Consider the following 20,624-nt stretch of genomic DNA (forward strand, 5'->3'; position numbering starts at 1 on the left):
TTTGTGTGAAAACTTGGAGATTTCAGGGATCAGAAGGTGGTTTTCAACTTTCTCTGTTAACTTTCTGCTTCAACTTTAAACTAAATGTCCTTCACTAAGCAGCCCTCTGGACTTCCAGTAAGCTGTGTTCCTATTGGCTGTCCAGGTGGCTGCTTTCTTACTTTGTCAGATTTTAAATATGACAGAAAATATAAAAATAAAGCGTCTTGAGACAGTTTGACCTGTAATTGGTGTTCTATAAATAAAATAGAATTTAAATTGTATGTATCTTGTAATGTTGGAGGAATTCAGCCATATATGTTGGAAAACACATTTTCTTGGTCCATTAATCTGTTGATTGTTTTCTCCACTAATTCATTTGTTGTTTTGGTTTCTAAAATGTCAAACCCAAATATATTCAGTTTACTGTCATAAAAACCAAAAAGATTTACATTCACGATGCAGGAATCAGACAGTTTTTCACTTTTTATCTCAGTTTAGTCACAAAGATCGTTGATAATGTGTGAATTGTTGTAAAAAAAATCAAAACATTTTTCTGAAATCCTCAAATCTCATCAAAATGTCTCAAATCTTTTCCACAGTAGCTGGAAACAAGAACAAAGTGATGCAGACCGGTTCAAAATGTCTTCAGAGTGAAGCATAAAGACCCGGGGCCTCATTTATAAAGCTTGCGTACGCACAAAACAGGGCAATATGTTCTTCGCAAAGGTTGTGATTTCTAAAACAAACTTGGTGTGAGAATGTGCGCACCGGTGCGCCAACCTTGATGCTTGCTTAAGCACATTTTGGAGACAGAGGGAACGGCAGTGATGGAGGGTGAAGTGGTGAATTGAAACCAGATTGATCTCAAACCTTTATTGTTATCACATATTAGACTTGTAGAGCCGGATAATCATAAACCCTCATTGTTGTAGATGTTCATATAGTGCGTCATTCGGCCTACGACTGTATTTGCAGAACTATGTTCATATATCAAACTTCCATCTTCAAATGATATAGAGCGGTGAGTGACACTGATTGATTACTAATTTGGAAAAGGCCTGTGACAATCAGTCCAATCGCTGATCAAGTGGATAAATAGCGGGTGACAGCCGTGTGTAATGTGGCACAATGGATGCGCTGGCATTGCTGGAAGATCACGTTAAGAATGGAGAGAGATTTTAGGGATCACGGGGATTTGCCATGACGATGACTGGCTAATAAGCTGATTCAGATTCCCTAGAGCAGTACTCTTGGATCTTTGTGCTGAACTGGGCTGTCTTAGACCCCCCCCCGCCCAAACCACGCCATCCCGGTACAGACACAGGAGCTGACGACTCGGGGGTTTCTGTTGACACCTGCTCCTTCCAGCGTTAAGTGGCCGACAGGTTTGTGTTTTATATGAAGAATATATGAGGTTACATTTGTTGTCTAAATCCTATCTGGGTCTGATATACAGTTAAATGATGTCCTTTAGGTCTGGAATATCACAACCATCCCTCAGCGCAATAATGCCAGCTGTTTTGGATGACATTATAAACATGACCAGTCAGTACATCAGGTTTCCTTACACTGTGGGTGAACAGACCAACATTAAACGGCAATTTGCAGCGATGTCCGGTTTCCCAAATGTAATCGGCGTAACTGACTGCACTCATGTTGCTGTAAGGGCTCCGAGTGAAGATGAATTTGTCTGTGAACCGAAAAAATGTACATCCAATCAGTTTACAAATTATTTGTACATCGGACATGATCATAACAAATTTAGTGTCAGGGTGGCCTGGGTCAACACATGATTCATTCATCCTGACCAACAGCAGTGAACAGACTGCAGGGGGCGCTGCGTAAAATGCCGTGGATCAGCAGCTTATTTATATACAGATACATTCATGAGTTACTTTGCATTGACCATTCATGGTAAAATGTGGGTGTGTTGTGGGCGGAATGTGAGGAGGATCCACCTGTGCAATCTTCCAGCTGGTGTGTGATTTATCAAGAAATTGCGTGCAGCTGTGCTTACGCACAGTTTTATAAATCAGGGGTGAAGGGCATACGCCCTTTTCGTATTATCGGTGTACGCAAACTTTTTTTTTTTTTGGAAATTTTATTTATGCAAAGAATTTTTTCAAATTTTTTGCCCAACACGTAAAATACACAAAGGAAAAAAAAACACAAGAGAAACAAGGTGGAGGAAAAAAACACACTACAGCCAGCATTTAACCATTAATAAATGAAAAAATATACAATACATGTCAACACAAGACCCAAGAATGTCCAAAGTATAGAGAAAGGCCAGAGATTTAGTCCGGAAGGCCTAATCATGAGGGGAATGACAAAGTCTCAATAAATGGATACGTAAAAGTAAACCGCACAGCAAGGTCAAAAAGGGAGCAAAGTGTTCAAGCATCAGATTGTGGTCTCACCCTCCTATGGTACGCAAACTTTAGCATGGATCCTACGCAGTGTTTTATAAATGAGGCCCCAGCTGACGTTAAAGGTTCTCAGGTGAGCTCATTCTTCTGTTATCTCCTCAGTTTATGGTTTCTTCATATCAGCATTACATAAATCTAATTAGACTGATTAGATTCTGATTTATTGTCTCATGTCTGAAGTACGAGGCAACGACATGCAGACTGCATCTGAGCAGAAAATAACACATGAATAAATGTGGAAAATGTTCAGCCAGAAATAATCTGAACCAAGTTTGATACAGAAAATGATTTTAATCTTTCCAGAAGTGAACTGAAAATCATTAAAAATGACCAAAAACGTGCAGAATGACACAAAATTTGTCCAAGATGCTTTAAAAATTGTCCAGAATGACTCAAAACGTGTAATGAATGACGAGAAAATGATGAAAAATTAGATGTAATTTGTTCAAAATGACATAAAAATGGTCTAAAATGACTGGAAAATGGTCCAGAACTGCAGAAAATGTGTCCAGAATTATTCATAAGTTGTCAGAACTGACAAGTCTTCCTAAAGTGACCCAAAAATGGACCAAAATGATTTCAAAATGGAACTGTAAAACTACAGGAAGTGGGTCAGACAATACACACTTCCTTTGTGTCTGTTTATGCTCATTTTGTGTATTTTTGTGGTGAATGTATATATATTTTAATTGTAAGGTCTCCTTCAGGTCATTTTGTGTCTTTGTGGTTATTTTTCTGTATTTTATGGTCATTTTGTCTGTTATAGTTATTTTGTGTCTCATTGTGTTCATTTTGTGTATTGTATGGTCATTGTGTGTCTTTGTGGTCATTTTGTGTGCTTTTGTGTGCGTTGGCCTGTAAAATGTTAGAAATGTGCTGCAGAGACGCTGTGACTTTGAGTCTGACAGCAGCAGAATGATGTTTCTCATTCTGTTAATGGAAACCGATGAGTCACTTTGATCTGCAGCCAGAAGGACGACTCAGCAGAAAGTCTGCAGTTTAACGAGCAGAAAGTAAAAGCTGTAAGTGAAGGATGGACATCAGGTATGGAATCACAGGAGTGCCAAAATAAATAGGAAATAAATGTGGAAATGTAAAGAGAATCAATAAAAGAATCAATAATAAAAATAAACAAATGTAGTAATATTCTTTTTCCATTTTGCTTTTGCTTATTCCATTTTGTCTTTGCCTTTTCTGTTTGTCTTTGCTTTTTCCGTTTTGTCTTTGCTTTTTCCATTTGCCTTTGCTTTTGCTTTTTCCATTTTGTCTTTGCTTTTCTCACTTTGCCTTTGTCTTTTCCATTTGCGTTTTGCCTTAGCTTGAGCCATGAAGTAAAGGCAAAGGCAAAACGCAAATGGAAAAGACAAAGGCAAAAGGAGAGAGACCCGCCTACAGCCATTTGATTGACTGCCTTTACTTCATGGCTCAAGCTGTCAATCAAATGGCTGTAGGCGGGTCTCTCTCCTTTTGCCTTTGTCTTTTCCATTTGCGTTTTGCCTTTGCCTTACTTCATGGCTCAAGCTAAGGCAAAACGCAAATGGAAAAGACAAAGGCAAAGTGAGAAAAGCAAAGACAAAATGGAAAAAGCAAAAGCAAAGGCAAATGGAAAAAGCAAAGACAAAACGGAAAAAGCAAAGACAAAACAGAAAAGGCAAAGACAAAATGGAATAAGCAAAAGCAAAATGGAAAAAGAATATTACTACATTTGTTTATTTTTATTATTGATTCTTTTATTGATTCTCTTTACATTTCCACATTTATTTCCTATTTATTTTGGCACTCCTGTGATTCCATAATCAGGAAGCAGCTGGTTGTGTAAAACGTCCACGTCTTCCTTTATCTGCTGCTGAACTTCGTCCCGTCAGATATTTAAAACCAAAAAGATAAACCAGAGACGGACTCAGGACCAGATAAAACATCAGCGTCTTAAAGCCTGTTTACTGATTAAACAAACAGGATGTGGATGGACACTGTAAACAACAACAGCAATAAGAAGAAGAAATCCACAAAAAAACAGAGTGACAACAAAGAGCCAGAGAGAAAAATACGTAATCAACAAAAACATGGAATATTACATCATTAAGAACGTCCAAAACAGTGGAAATAACAGCAAATAGATTTCAAATGTTAATATTTTTATTTGATTTAAACACAAAACTGTTTTTCATTAGTAAACACATATTTTTTAAAAATTCAACAAAATAATGTTTTACATTTTCAGCTGATTTAAATACAATAAAACTGTAATTTTTGTAGTTAATTTGAAGTAAAACTCAGATTTAGATGAACATTATTTACAGTTTGGGTATGTGCTGGTGGTTTATTAATACTTTTTTAAAAATTCATTAGATATTGTGAATTATCTAATAAAAACGTAAAAACTGCAGAATAACAGTAAATGGGTCATAAAATTAAAGTTAAAACTGAACATCAATTTTATCACCAATCTGCTTCATTTGTCGTCAGTTTTTATGGTCATTTTGTGTCTTCCTGTTTACATTGTGTATCTCTGTTGTTGTTTTGTCTTTGTGGTCCTTTGGCGCCCCTTTGTGGAGGATTTGTGTCGTCATTTCATGTCTTGTAGTTTTGCATCTATTTGTAGATGTGTTGCATCTCTTGTGGACATTTTGTGGGTCTTCACGGTTGTTTTTAGTTTACGGGTGTTTTGCATCTCTTTGTGGGTTTTACATGTTTTTATCGTCTTTTTTTTGTCCTTTTGTGTCTGTTGTTTCTTCTATCTTTATGGCCATTGTGCATCTTGTTCCATCTTTGTCTGTTGTCACTTTGTGTCTGTTGTTGTTTCTTGTCTATTTGTGCTCATCTTGCTTCTCTTTTAGGTGGTAAGTGGTTTAGCTTTTCTTTTCTTTTTTTTTTTTTTTATAGTTTTGCATCTCTTGTTGGTCGTTTTTCCTGCGATCATTTCCGTTTCCTTCTGAGGAGCTTCCATGGATGGTTTCTCCAGAACGTCCTCCAGATGTTCTGTGTCAGATCTGGTGACGGTCACAGTAACATCCAGAGCACCACGCTACCTCCACTGACCTGAAGCTCCGCCCACTGACAGGTGTGAGCAGGTGTCGTCCATCGGTCTGATTCTGCAGTTATTTACATGTTTTTAACGGTGAAAGAGAAACTTTTACTGTGAAACCAGCAGCAGCAGTTTGTTTCTTTGTGTGAAAATAATCAAAAGTCTTTAAATTCATGTCAGATTTTAATCAACATCTGGAGAACAAACCTCAGAATCTAGACAGCATCAACTAAAGAACAGAGAAAATAAACCAAAAGACGTGAAGAATAAAGTGACTGCTTCCTGTTTGATAAACGTCAGAATAAAAGGCCAACAGCGCCTCCTGCTGGCTGTTGAACCTTAAAGTCCTGAAGGTGGAGACCAGCATGAAGCTGCTGAAGCTGGACTCACATTTAAACCCAAAAACATCGTCTGGAATCTTGATTTATGAACAATTCTAAATGTGTTAAAGCTGTTCTTCTCTAAATGTTCGTTTTTTCCAACCAGAACTCTAAAAATGACTCCAGAAAGTTCAGTTAAGATTTATTGGACTACAACAGAATTCTAATCCAGAATAATGTACATTAATAAAAGGTTTTTCTACAGAATGATTTTTAAAATGTGTAATTTTATGTAGATGTTTTATCATTTTAAATGCAGAACTTTTCCTGTTTCTACACTAAATGTTTATAAAATGACTCAAAAATGCTTCAACATCTGCAAAAAAGTCTTAAAATTTACCAAAAATGACTGAAAATGTGTCCAAAAAGCAGGAAGTAAATACAGATGAAAAGCCATCTCCAAGGTTGGAACAAAATCTTCATGATTCTTTCTAAATAATTCTTCTCATTTGACTCTTGATGTGAATTGTTTGGGTCTGAATGCAGGAGGTCTGACTAAAGAGTGGAAATGTTCTACTTTTATCTGTGGAGATTCTCAGTCATCGTAGGAGCTTCAGCAGAAAACATCTGGACTTCAGGTTCAAGAACCTCCCAGGGAAGTCCAGATGGTTTCTGCTGAAGCTCCTACGATTATAAAAACTTTTCTTTCATAGGAGCTTCAGGAGGAACCATCTGGACTCCTCTGGTTCCACAGAAGTCTTGCTGGTTTCTCCTGAAGCTCCGATGATTTCAGTTTTTTACTTAATTGTGTCGTAGTCCATGTGTTTAAATGTGACATGGAGATTGCAGAACCTTTTATGGAACCAAATCAAACTTTTAAAATCCGGACCTGACGTTCTGCAGCTGCTCAGGTTGACTCCAGAGTTTTCTTTAGAAACTCCACCAGCAGGTGGTGAGGAAACCCAAAGTCCATCTGAATCACCGTGAAGCCCTGAAGAAAGACACACGTCAGAAACTAAGGAGAACCTGAGGAGAACTTAAGGAGAACCTGAGGAGAACTTAAGGAGAACCCAAACAGAACCCAAAGAGAACCTGAGGAGAACCTAAACAGAACCCAAAGGGAACCCAAGGGGAACTCACGTTTCCAGGTAGAACCTCAGGGTTGAAGATGGTGAATAAGTTTGTTCCTTGTTTGTCCAGAAGTCGGGTGAGTTCCACATCCAGAACTGCAGCAGAACAACCAGACGTCAGGTTTATTTAGACCAGATTAACGACATTTAAATCAGATTAACGACGTTTAAACCAGATTAACGACGTTTAAACCAGATTAACGACATTTAACCAGATTGACGACGTTTAAACCTGATTGACGACGTTTAAACCAGATTAACGACGTTTAACCTGATTAACGACGTTTAACCAGATTAACGACGTTTAACCAGATTAACGACGTTTAAACCAGATTAACGACGTTTAACCAGATTAACGACGTTTTAACCAGATTAACGACGTTTAACCTGATTAACGACTTTTAGACCTGATTAACGACGTTTAGACCAGATTGACGACGTTTAAACCTGATTAACGACGTTTAACCAGATTAACGACGTTTAAATCAGATTAACGACGTTTAAACCAGATTAACGACGTTTAGACCAGATTGACGACGTTTAAACCTGATTAACGACGTTTAACCTGATTAACGACGTTTAGACCAGATTGGCGACGTTTAAACCTGATTAACGACGTTTAACCAGATTGACGACGTTTAAACCTGATTGACGACGTTTAAACCAGATTAACGACGTTTAACCTGATTAACGACGTTTAACCAGATTAACGACGTTTAACCAGATTAACGACGTTTAACCTGATTAACGACTTTTAGACCTGATTAACGACGTTTAGAGCAGATTGACGACGTTTAAACCTGATTAACGACGTTTAACCAGATTAACGACGTTTAACCAGATTAACGACGTTAACCAGATTAACGACGTTTAAACCAGATTAACGACGTTTAACCAGATTAACGACGTTTTAACCAGATTAACGACGTTTAACCAGATTAACGACGTTTAACCTGATTAACGACTTTTAGACCTGATTAACGACGTTTAGAGCAGATTGACGACGTTTAAACCTGATTAACGACGTTTAACCAGATTAACGACGTTTAAATCAGATTAACGACGTTTAAACCAGATTAACGACGTTTAGACCAGATTGACGACGTTTAAACCTGATTAACGACGTTTAACCTGATTAACGACATTTAGACCAGATTAACGACGTTTTAACCAGATTAACGACGTTTTGACCAGATTAACGACGTTTAGACCAGATTAACGACGTTTAAACCTGATGATGATTAAACTAGTCGTCTTCATCCAGAACATCAGAATCTCTTCTGGGAAACTCAACATCTAACAGTTAAAATGTCCAGTTTAGGTCTCAGAGACTTCAGGTTGTACAGAAAATGTCTTAAACTGCTGAGAAAGTTTACAGATTTATTTAGAATGAAACAAAAACCATCTAAACATTTGATCTAAACGTCTTTAATGATTCAAAATGACCTAAAACCATTTACAGAATGTGTCCATAATCACTGAAATAGCTCAGTCTGTCAAAAAATAATCACGTCTTCATGGATGTTTGTGTCTCTGTGGATGTTTTGAGTCTTTTTATGGCTGTTTTTGTCTCTTTGTGTCTCTGTTCTTGTTTCTTGTGTCTTTCTGGATATTTCTGGATCTTTTTCTGGTCTTATTGTGGCCATTTTCTATGTTTTTGTTGTAATTTTACTTCTATTTGTGGTTATTTTGCATCTCTCTGAGGTCATTTTGTGTGTCTTCATAGTTGTTTAGAGTCTCTGTGGTCACTTTGCTTTTAAATGGTCCAAAATGATCAAAATTGTTAAAAGAATGCGTCCATAACGACTAAAACGTGTAAAAAAAAAAAAAAAAAAAAGCTCAAAGTTTGACAAAAAATAACCAGGTTTTACAAAATGACTCTATATTTGCTCAGAATTATTAAAGTAATGGATAATTAATCAGGATTTGACTTTATTTCTACTAAATAAAGTCCCTGTAGACAGAATCAGCTGATTCAGGGGGATGGTGCTGATTTTAGACAGAATAACTGTTTAATATTTACTACCAGTGTTTGTTGAAGCTGAATAGACTCTGATTAATAATTATTCTGCTACTTTAAGCTCATTTCTCACCAGACAGGACTTTAGGAACTCCGACTTTCTGCACAGCTTCTCTGCTGAACTCCTGGAGCTTCTCATCCTGCAGCTGAACACAGAAAAGCTGATTAAACCGGCGGAAATAAGAAGTAAAACCCAAAACACCACGATGTGTGTGGGATTCAGAGCAGCTCACAGCACAAGATTTTCAGTTTAATCATTACAAAGTTATTTCTAATGAGTCCAATCTCTCACAAAATGACCGGAAAATGATCAAAAATGACAAAAATATTGTCTAAAATCAGCTTAAATGTGTCTAAGGTCATCAAAAAATGTGCAATAAATCAAAAATGTGTCCAAACATATGTTTAAAAAACTCCACAATCATTAATAATCTACCGGAAATGAGAAAACTGTTCAGAACTTAAAATTTTAAAAATGGCTCCAAAAATGTATTGAAAAATGACTGAAACACAAAATAAAAAGAATGTGTCCAAATAAACTCGACATGCGTCACAAAACATCCTGAGTGACTTTAAATGACGCAAAAGTTGTTGAAAATGTCAAAAACACGTCTCCAAAACGATTCAACAAAGGCTCAAAATCACACAAAGATGGTCTAAAAAAAGTCCAACATGACTCAAAAAATGTGCAAAATAACAAAAATGTGTCCAAACATACATTAAAGTGAGTAATAATCTAGAGAAAACGCCAAAATAGTTCTGAGCTTGTGTGAAAACTGTCCCCAAATGTTACAGTAATTTAGAAAAACTGAAAAAAATTGTCAAAATGAGTCTAAATATGTCTGAGATGATCACAAAATGTGCAAAATAACAAAAACGTGACCAAACATAGGTTAAAAAAGTAACCTAGAAAGATCCAGAATGATCAATAATCGAACTGAAAATGGCAGAATGGTCTTAAATTTACGTGAAAATTCCAGAAATGGCTCAAAAAATTAAAAAAAAAAGACTCAAAGATGATAAATAATGATTAAAAATGTGTTTAAATAAACTCAACATGCGTCACAAAATGTCCTAAATTACTTTAAATGATGCAAAAGTTGTTAAAAATGTCAAAAACTTCTCCAAAAAGATCCAACAAATGCCAACATGACACAAAAAATTGCCTTAAAGTCTTAAAAACATCTCCTAGCTGTGTGAAATAACCAGAATTTTACCCTTATTAGTAATGATCATTATTAAATGAGACCAACGCCTGGTCAGAATGAATGAGATGAAGGAATAAACTCACCGGCTGTCGGTTTAACGGAAGCTCGGCTCTGATCAGAGACACTCTGAGAGGAAGAAAAATAAACATTAGTCAGAAAACAAAGTTTAACGAAGGAACAAACAGTGAACCGTTAATCAGATCAGACGTAGTACCGGCCTGGTCCAGCAGGGGGAGGAAGAACGTCTGCTGGGCTCAGTGCTGTTGATTGGTTGGTTTTTTGTCTCATTTTGTGGTTTTCTGTCTCATTTTGTGGTTTTGTGTCTCATTTTGTGGTTTTGTGTCTCATTTTGTTGGTTTTCTGTCTCATTTTGTGTTTTTTTTTGTCTCATTTTGTTGGTTTTGTGTCTCATTTTGTGGTTTCTGTCTCATTTTGTGTAATCGTGCGCTGATCTTGTCTCCTTCCTGCCATTTAGTTTTTGTTTCTTCATTCAGTGACTGTTGTGTTGTTTTGTCTGGTTGTTGTCGTGTTGTGTTTAGTGTGTGTGCTTTGTGTGTCTGAGCCTCTCTGGGTAAATCTGAACATCAGCTGCAGGTTCTTACTGTTTGACGTCTCCCTGCAAGAAGAGTTTCTTCTCAGAATACGAAACCGAGACGTCTAGAACCACATCCTGCAGAAAAAACACACACAGCCATCAGACACACAAACAACCGTCAGCAGACATAATAAACAGCCGTCAGCAAACACACAATAAACACACAATCACACAATAAACACACAAACAACCGTCAGCAGACACACAATAAACACACAAACAACCATCGGCAGACACACAATAAACACACTAACAGCCGTCAGCAGACACACAATAAACACACAATAAACAAACAGTCGTCAGCAGACACACAATAAACACACAATAAACAAACAGTCGTCAGCAGACACACAATAAACACACAACCAGAAGAACGGCTTTGATCAGGAGGAACTCCAACTGACTTCAGCGTTGTTATTAACAGAGAGTAAAGAAATAAACGTGGAAATTAATCAAAGTGCTGCATTTAAACGTGTTCTGGGTTATTGTCTAAAAATCCCAAAACATCGTCCAGAATGGAACGAAAATTGACAAAATTAACTTAAAATTAGTTGAAACTGACGAGAAAATAACCAAGATATTGTGGAAAATGTTCAAAACGGTCCAAATTAATTTCTTTAAAATGATTTTTAAAGAAAAAATGTTAAAAAGTAAGAATAATTTTTACTGAATTTGTCCAAAATTCAAACAAACAAAAAAACCCAAGAAAATCTAATAAATAAATAAATGAGTTCCAATTAAAAATCTGTATTTCCAGAAACAGTAACTTGTTCTTTTTAATGTGACGATATTTTCTGTTGCGTTTTTATTTATTTTTCAGTGAATTCTTTCCGTCACATTTTGCTGGAACTCGGTCGCTTTGAGCCGGTTTATTTTCTCGTCACCGTCTGGAAGGAGAGCGTCGGCGTTCCTCCGGTTCCACAGTGAAGTTCTGCTGAGGCCTGAGTCCAGACGGAGGAACCGGAGCTGGAGGTGTTGAGACGAGGAACAGAAGAACTCCAGACGGAGAACCGAGAGGACGACGGATCCTTCAGACACTAAACAGGAACATTAGAGGACGGGAAGTTCTAGAAGGTTCTGGAAAACAACGTTCTTCTGACAGGTGAGAAACAACAAAGACCTTCTAGGCGTGTTTGGTGAGAACGTGCTGTAATTCATTATTATCATTATTAGATTGTTTTATGATTATTATTATTATCAGTGTTTCCAGCAGGTTTGTTATTTATCTGGTTACAGAAACATTTCATTCAAAAAATAAAATCAATCTTTTTCTTATTGTTGGTTTGAGAACGTTTTTCTTTTGTTGTCGAGGAACATTTAATGAATCTAAAGACACAAAATAAGAAAATAAATCACAAAAGAAAATTACTAATTTACATGCTGACTGAAAAGGGTGAATAATTTATTCAACTGTTAATTATAAGTAGAAATTTAACAAACTCTGAATATATTTTTACTATTTTCCCGTTTATTGTGAAATTACAGATTATATCAAACAATTAGGTTTAATTATTTGGTTGACTGTATTTTTACAAATATTATATTTTTTATTGTATTGAAGTATAAAAACAATACAGATATCGTCCATTCTCTGAAAGAAAATCATGTAAATTAAAAAAATATAATCAGTTTATTAAACTTTTTAAATACAAATATCTAATAAAATCATGGAGAAAAGGCATTAGTTATAATAATTTAGCTGACTGTAAAAAAACAGGACAAGAATATTTGTACAAAAATACATTTTCTAAATGCATTTAAATCAGTATATACATATGTATGTATATATTATTAAATTTCACCAATGTTCTTAAAATGACAGATAACATCCAATTTAAAAGTATGATTTTTATTAAGTTGACTGTAAAAAATAAATAAAAATGGCAAAAACCAAAGATTTTATTTTTTTTATTTCATGTTTGACGATAAATGTACAATTTTTTTACTCTATTTAAATCTGCATGTTTTCATTTTTATTTCTATTTTTAATTGTTGTTTTTTTACATTTTTTAACAGATTATGCTGTTTTATTTAACATCGTCTGAAAGTTCATTCCCAAACGTTCTGTCTTCGTTCACATCAAACCTTCAGGAACATTATTATTAACCTTTCTAAACCTTATTAAACCTTCTGACTGTTACCTGTGTGATGAGCTCAGGTGAGCTGCTGGACAGGTGAGTCTGGAGCAGGTTCTGAAACACATCCATCCCATAATAAGACAGCAGCAGAGAGAAAAGAGAACATCCGTCTGCTGAAGGTTCTTACAGAGAGTTCGTCTCCAGAGACGTTCAGCTGGAAGCGTCCGTCCAGGTGAGCAGCAGACAGTATCGGGTTCAACATCTGGTCTGCAGGTAAGACAGGAAGTAGTACCGCATGAGACACAGGTAAGACAGGAAGCAGCACCGCATGAGACACAGGTAAGACAGGAAGTAGTACCGCATGAGACACAGGTAAGACAGGAAGTAGTACCGCATGAGACACAGGTAAGACAGGAAGTAGTACCGCATGAGACACAGGTAAGACAGGAAATAGTAACGCATGAGACACAGGTAAGACAGGAAGCAGCACCGCATGAGACACAGGTAAGACAGGAAGCAGCACCGCATGAGACACGGGTAAGACGGGAAGCAGCACCGCATGGGACACGGGTAAGACGGGAAGCAGCACCGCATGAGACACGGGTAAGACGGGAAGCAGCACCGCATGGGACACGGGTAAGAAAGAAAGCAGCACCGCATGGGACACGGGTAAGACGGGAAGCAGTACCGCATGGGACACGGGTAAGACGGGAAGCAGCACCGCATGGGACACGGGTAAGACGGGAAGCAGCACCGCATGAGACACGGGTAAGACGGGAAGCAGCACCGCATGAGACACGGGTAAGACGGGAAGCAGCACCGCATGAGACACGGGTAAGACGGGAAGCAGCACCGCATGGGACACGGGTAAGAAAGAAAGCAGCACCGCATGGGACACGGGTAAGACGGGAAGCAGCACCGCATGGGACACGGGTAAGACGGGAAGCAGCACCGCATGGGACACGGGTAAGACGGGAAGCAGCACCGCATGAGACACGGGTAAGACGGGAAGCAGCACCGCATGAGACACGGGTAAGACGGGAAGCAGCACCGCATGGGACACGGGTAAGACGGGAAGCAGCACCGCATGAGACACAGGAAGCAGCACCGCATGAGACACGGGTAAGACGGGAAGCAGCACCGCATGAGACACGGGTAAGACGGGAAGCAGCACCGCATGAGACACGGGTAAGACGGGAAGCAGCACCGCATGGGACACGGGTAAGACGGGAAGCAGCACCGCATGGGACACGGGTAAGACGGGAAGCAGCACCGCATGAGACACGGGTAAGACGGGAAGCAGCACCGCATGAGACACGGGTAAGACGGGAAGCAGCACCGCATGGGACACGGGTAAGACGGGAAGCAGCACCGCATGAGACACGGGTAAGACGGGAAGCAGCACCGCATGAGACACGGGTAAGACGGGAAGCAGCACCGCATGGGACACGGGTAAGAAAGAAAGCAGCACCGCATGGGACACGGGTAAGACGGGAAGCAGCACCGCATGGGACACGGGTAAGAAAGAAAGCAGCACCGCATGGGACACGGGTAAGACGGGAAGCAGCACCGCATGGGACACGGGTAAGACGGGAAGCAGCACCGCATGAGACACAGGAAGCAGCACCGCATGGGACACGGGTAAGACGGGAAGCAGCACCGCATGGGACACGGGTAAGACGGGAAGCAGCACCGCATGGGACACGGGTAAGACGGGAAGCAGCACCGCATGGGACACGGGTAAGACGGGAAGCAGCACCGCATGAGACACGGGTAAGAAAGGAAGCAGCACCGCATGAGACACAGGAAGCAGCACCGCATGAGACACGGGTAAGACGGGAAGCAGCACCGCATGAGACACGGGTAAGACGGGAAGCAGCACCGCATGAGACACGGGTAAGACGGGAAGCAGCACCGCATGGGACACGGGTAAGACGGGAAGCAGCACCGCATGGGACACGGGTAAGACGGGAAGCAGCACCGCATGGGACACGGGTAAGACGGGAAGCAGCACCGCATGGGACACGGGTAAGACGGGAAGCAGCACCGCATGGGACACGGGTAAGACGGGAAGCAGCACCGCATGGGACACGGGTAAGACGGGAAGCAGCACCGCATGAGACACGGGTAAGACGGGAAGCAGCACCGCATGAGACACGGGTAAGACGGGAAGCAGCACCGCATGGGACACGGGTAAGACGGGAAGCAGCACCGCATGGGACACGGGTAAGACGGGAAGCAGCACCGCATGGGACACAGAGACACAAAGAAAGGAACATTTCAATTTATTTCAGACGTCTGATCAGCCAGAATGTGCAAAAACAATCTGAAAAACAACATTCAAGCTACTTCCAAAAAACTATTTGTTAACGTTCATGTTTTTATTTGAACATCCAGTTTCTACACTTTCAAAAATAAAGTTTCAGTTCTAGCAAACAACAATCTTTAAAAGTTCAGACAACTTCTAAAGGGATTGTGTTCAACCAACAGACCACTCTAGTTACAGGAATCCGCGTTTCCTCTGCAGTCGAAGGTATTTTCAGTTACACAAAAACCGACCAGAATGTCTGGATGTCAGAATAAAAGCCCACCTGAGATCCAGAAGTAGAGCATCCTGTGTTCGGTCAGCTGACTGGGATGGAAACCAGAGTCTCTGATCACAGCAGTCGTGTTGTTGTAGTTGGTCAAACCCTGACATTTCAAAATAAAAGACAACAACAGGTCAGAATGGAGGGGGCTGTAGGGGCTGTAGTAAATATGTTCCTGTAGACTACAGGAACATATTTACTGACGTTACTGTGGATGAAGAATCATCCTGTTAATGGATGGAGTGTTTAGTACCTTGTGATATGATTCAATGTAGTTAGCAGTAATAACTGGAGTCGTCGTCACTCCGATATCCACACTGATGTTTCCATCACTCAGGAACTGCTCTGGAAAAAACACGCTGATGTTCAGAGACGTGAAGATGGAGTTCATGGATTTACACCTCCAGAGCTGATTTGTTTGCTGTCTGGGACTAAAAATTAAGTTTTATTTGGTTGATTTTTAGGAGTTGTAGACCTGAGAATTATGTTCAATCCAGGCTAGTCTTAACCTGGCAATAGCCAGATTAATAATTGTGTAGTACTTGATAGTACTCCACAATATCAATCTGGGACCGCTCCATGTAAATCCGTTCGGAGGAAAGAGGCACAGATTGGATGCAACAGTATGTCCCGCCTCTGACAGGTTTGTTTTTAGCCAATCGCGGGATCTTCACAACGAGCGGAGCCAATTGGTAGATTAAACTCTTACCAAAACCCGTAGGTAAAAAAGCACAAACATCTTTACCATCCAGAAATGCGCAAAGCGCCTCTCGTTGTTCTTCCTTGGGAGATTCAGCTAAAACTTACTTAATAGCAGCATCTACACGATCGTTGTCCTCCGTTGCCGTGTTTGTTTTGATCTACTGGCGCTTGGTGTCGTCGTCACACCCGGGTATCCGCCCATTATCCCGCCCCACACACAAATACTGCTGCGTGATTGGCCCGAACCAACTTGGTGCTGTACGAAAAGTGAAGGCGGGAGCGGAGCAAGATGGTTTCTTGAGAGATTTGTGAACTCACAAATATCGCGAGAAATCAACTTGCTGGCAAGGTTAGGCTAGTCTAGTGTCTCCATAAAGCTCCTTTTGGTGTATATTTACGGATGGATCCATGTTTATTGACTTTTATCATCAGTTTCTACGTTCAGATTTCATTTCCAGTATTTTTAAACTGGAAGACACACAGAAAAAAATTGACTGATGAAACATTTCCACGACTTTCAGCTTAAATCTGTTTCATTTTCCAGGTGGAACATCACAGATGATGCATTCAAGGACAGTGGGAAAGCTGAAAACCTGCAGATTGTTTTTGTTTGGCTGATAAATGGTTCATTCCTAAACGCTGCTCACCTGCCTGCTCCTGGATGAAGTCGGCCAGGATGTTGGCCACCTTGTTGATCTCCTTACAGATCTGTTGGACGACAAGCGGTCAGCTGACAGAGCAGAAAGCAGCCACCTGATTGGTCGATGTGTCTCACCTGTCCTTTAACGACCAGCTTCACAGTGAAGGTAACGAAGTCGGTGAAGAGCTTCTTCAACCAGTTTGGTCTGAACATGGAAGCAGACATGTGATTTATTATTACCTGATGTTCCATTAAACCGACTCCAGGTGAGTCACTCACTCTTTGTCTCCCTGCAGGTGAAGGCGGAGCTTGTGGAAGTTCAGGTAACAGTCAGACGTATCAGCTGCGACTTTACCTTCACCACAGTCTGATGAGACAGGAGAAAAATAAACAAAGAAAACAACGAAAAACAGAGAATTAGACGAGTTTATAGGAACTTCTTCAGAGGAGTCATGGGTGTCTTGGTGGCCGCTAACGCTAATTTGGAGGCCGGTATATCTGAAGGTCCTGATATTTCAGGATGTGATCCATAGTATACTCACAGAGTTTGGGGTTGATTCCCAGATCAATCTGAGACTCGATCTCAAAGTCCAGGGAATGTCCAACGTTGACTCTGGTTCAAAAAGAAAAATAACAAATACAGGTGGATTGTTCTTTCCTCCAGAAGACATTTCCTCTATCGGTGGTCTTCAGGTTGCTTCTGTCTCTAAGTGACTGAATGATGGGATGTTCAGACTCACAGCCAGCTGCCGTATCCGTACTGGATGGTTCCTCTGAACACTGCAGATACGTTGCTGATCTCCATGGCGATGCCTTCGCCTGGACGCAACTCAAATGCACTCCGACCGATGGACAGGTTGTGAATCTCCAAACTGATCAGAAACACGAGTTAATGACATTAATACATTCACAGACTGTGTATAAATATATACCTGATGTTTATAGAGCCTCTAAAAGTATTCACCCCCTGGAAGATTCCTCTGCTACTGCTTTTCAGGACTGAAGCATGATCAATTAATTTGCTCTGTTTAGACAAAAATGACAGAAGGTATTTAGTAGATGAACCTTCTGGTCCTGTTGGTCTCCATCAGTCTGAACATCTGGACCTTCTTCATAAACTGGTAACTCTGTCAGGTTCCTCAGGGATCCTGAATGAACAGAACTTTTCAGGTCCAGGCTCTAATTCTCAGGTGGATAGAGGTCTGGACTCTGACTCCTCCAGAACTTCCATGTTGTTGTCTTCAAACCATCTCTGAGGATCTTCAGCTGTTTTCTTCGACTCATCATCTGGATGGAAACTGATCTTCTCCAAGTCTTGTTTCTTTTTGGACTGCATCAGGTTCTCCTCCAGGATTTCATTTACCCTCTACCTTTAACAGCCTTCCAGGACCTGCTGCTAAAGAACATCATGGTACTGCCTCCACCGTGCTTCACATCATAATGCTGCCTCCACCGTGCTTCACATCATGATGCTGCCTCCACCGTGCTTCACATCGTGATGCTGCCTCCACCGTGCTTCACATCATGATGCTGCCTCCACCGTGCTTCACACCATGATGCTGCCACCACCGTGCTTCACATCATGATGCTGCCACCGCCGTGCTTCACACCATGATGATGCCACCACCGTGCTTCACATCATGATGCTGCCTCCACCGTGCTTCATCATGATGCTGCCACCACCATGCGTCACATCATGATGCTGCCACCACCGTGCTTCACATCATGATGCTGCCACCACCGTGCTTCATCATAATGCTGCCACCACCATGCGTCACATCATGATGATGCCTCCACTGTGCTTCATCATGATGCTGCCTCCACCATGCTTCACAGTGGGGATGGTGTGTTTGTGATGATGTTCAGTGTTTGGTGTCCATCAAACATATCATGTAGTTTTATGAACATAAAGGTCCATCCTTGTCTCCTCAGACCAAAGAACCTTCTTCCAGGTGTCTTCAGAGTCTCCACATGTCTTCTGGTGCACTCCAGATTTAATTGGAGCTTTTTCCATCAGAGTCTTCCTCTTTGTCTCCATGAAGCTTTGACTGGTGAAGAACAGACAACAGTTGTTGGATGTACAGTCTGAAGATGGAACTCCTTCAGAGGAGTCATAGGAGTCTTGGTGGCCTCCCTCTCTCGTTTCTCAGGTCTTGAGGATGTCCTGCTTTAGTCAGATTTATTCATGTTTCATCTTCATTCCATTTCTTAATGATGGATTTAACTGGACTCCAGGAGATCTTCAGGAACTTTAAACATTCTTGGTTCGTCCTGACTGATTCTTTTCAGCAACCTTTCCTCAGAGATTCTTGGTTTTTTAGTCTTCATGGTGTAGTTCTATCCAGGAGTTCTGATCCACCAGAGACTTTCTAGATCCAGAGTCTGTATCCTCCAATCACTGACCTCAGATCATCCATTAACTAACTGTTTACTTCTAGACCGACTGGCTGACTGAGTTCAGTTGGAGTCTTTAAAGGGGTGAAGATTTTTATCGGCACCACATCTACATATTTTTGAGGACTCACTTCTCGAAGCTGTACAGGACTTTGCCGACGAACAGCAGGGATTTCTCTCCCTTCATACTCGGGTATCGAGCATGTTGGAACGCTGCCTCGATCACTTTAGTGGTTTTCTCGTTCACTGCAGACAAACAGGCACTTGAAGGACACTTTGGGACGACTAACATGACTGAGTCATTTCAACAAAGTTTAGTCATATTTCACAACGTTTGAGTCATTTTTTAAATAAAGTTTGAATAATTTTTAACAAAGTTTGACTCATTTTTAGCAAAGTTTGAGTCATTTTAACAAAGTTTAAGTCATCTGGGCAAAGTTTAACATGACTTCTGGTTATAAAAAGACAAAGACTGGACTACATGAATGAAAGAATGAAAGCCCTAAACTCACAGACAACAGCAGCGGGGTAGGTGAGGCGACACACAACCCCGGTCAGTCCGTAGGCCGTCGTGGGGTCCTGCAGGCAGCCGCTGGACACCCCCAACACAACCAGCAGCAGCAGGAAAACATCACGAGGCATCGTGCACGTGGACCTCGAAGGTTTTGAACCCTGTGGACTGTTTGCTGTCTGCAGCCCACTAACCCAAAGTCTGGAAGCCCTGCAGATATCTACTGACCAGCCCTGACATCCAACCAATCACAGGCCGCCGGGATTCTCACCTGGTGGAGTACAAACACTGACTCAGTCAATCAATCAATCAAATTTTATTTGTAAAGTGCTTTCCAACATCCAAAAAGAGCACAAGGCGCTTAACAGAGTAAAATAAAATAAATAAGTAACTCAGGTTTGGTAAACATAAAGCAGACTGGGCAAATGCACTTTTCTGAGCCACAAAACCCCTAAAGTTATTAACCGTCTTCTTTTTGATGCAGTAGATCTGAGTTCATTTGTTAAGACATAAAGTGAACAGATAGATGTGGATGACCTGACAGTTTGTAAAAACTTTCCAGGGAATCCAGTTAGTCTGACGGTTAGCATGACAGCTAAATAGTTAGCCTGATGGTTAGCATGGCAGCCTGACAGTTACTACTTAGTCTGACTCAGGTTTGGTAAAGTTTTCTGAGATGTTGGAGCTACAGAACCTCTGCAGCTTCAGACAGGTAACACAGGTAAACTAGAACACAATAAATCAGTGATACTAGTTGTATACGTACCAACAGAAAACACAGAGAGGCTTTAAAGTGGCCAGGAGCCTTCAGGGGAATCACTCCTGGCTGGTCTCAGCAGGTAACAAACATCCTCACAATGAGCTGAACAAAGACTGTTGGAGGGGGGTGAAACCAGATCCAGCTGAAGGCAGCAGAGGGAGGAGCAGCAGATAACAGCACTGATCCACTGTTTGACTATTGATTAGTTCTTCCTGCCCACGGAAAACTGTTTCAGGATCACA

General features: G+C 40.6%; 1 protein-coding gene and 1 long non-coding RNA gene across 3 annotated transcripts; one reads left to right on the forward strand and one right to left on the reverse strand.

Moving 5' to 3' along the window:
• The first annotated feature begins 2,147 nt into the window (after positions 1-2,147).
• Positions 2,148-5,924, forward strand: LOC127535229 (uncharacterized). The gene is made up of 2 exons (XR_007944014.1): positions 2,148-3,455; positions 4,212-5,924. It is a non-coding gene; the product is annotated as an uncharacterized LOC127535229 (long non-coding RNA).
• On the reverse strand, positions 5,601-20,577 carry cetp (cholesteryl ester transfer protein, plasma). 2 transcript variants are annotated; one of them, XM_051952604.1, is made up of 18 exons: positions 20,389-20,564; positions 19,624-19,893; positions 19,243-19,357; positions 17,458-17,589; positions 17,260-17,330; positions 16,997-17,084; positions 16,853-16,922; positions 16,725-16,785; positions 15,629-15,720; positions 15,379-15,478; positions 12,975-13,054; positions 12,851-12,901; positions 11,594-11,746; positions 10,717-10,784; positions 10,198-10,240; positions 8,980-9,052; positions 6,897-6,982; positions 5,601-6,747 (listed from the first exon to the last, which is right to left on the reverse strand). In XM_051952604.1, exons 2-18 carry the CDS (start codon positions 19,751-19,753, stop codon positions 6,664-6,666), a joined length of 1,497 nt encoding a protein of 498 aa, XP_051808564.1. In that variant the 5' UTR covers positions 19,754-19,893; positions 20,389-20,564; the 3' UTR covers positions 5,601-6,663. The 2 variants fall into 2 exon arrangements, with proteins under 2 accessions (XP_051808564.1, XP_051808565.1); XM_051952605.1 differs by lacking the exon at positions 11,594-11,746 and having other exon boundaries at positions 20,389-20,577.
• Positions 20,578-20,624: the final 47 nt, after the last annotated feature.

The sequence above is a fragment of the Acanthochromis polyacanthus genome, chromosome 8 (genome assembly GCF_021347895.1).
Source record: "Acanthochromis polyacanthus isolate Apoly-LR-REF ecotype Palm Island chromosome 8, KAUST_Apoly_ChrSc, whole genome shotgun sequence".
In the NCBI taxonomy this organism is placed as follows: domain Eukaryota; kingdom Metazoa; phylum Chordata; class Actinopteri; family Pomacentridae; genus Acanthochromis; species Acanthochromis polyacanthus.

Bases quoted from the DNA above. Each gene is read 5' to 3' on its own strand.
- cetp (XM_051952604.1), bottom strand. From the start codon at position 19,753: ATGCCTCGTGATGTTTTCCTGCTGCTGCTGGTTGTGTTGGGGGTGTCC. The intron at 16,786-16,852 runs GTGAGACACATC...GTCGTCCAACAG, and splicing joins AGCTGGTCGTTAAAGGACAG to ATCTGTAAGGAGATCAACAA. The intron at 9,053-10,197 runs GTGAGTTTATTC...TTCTGTGTTCAG, and splicing joins TTCCGTTAAACCGACAGCCG to CTGCAGGATGAGAAGCTCCA.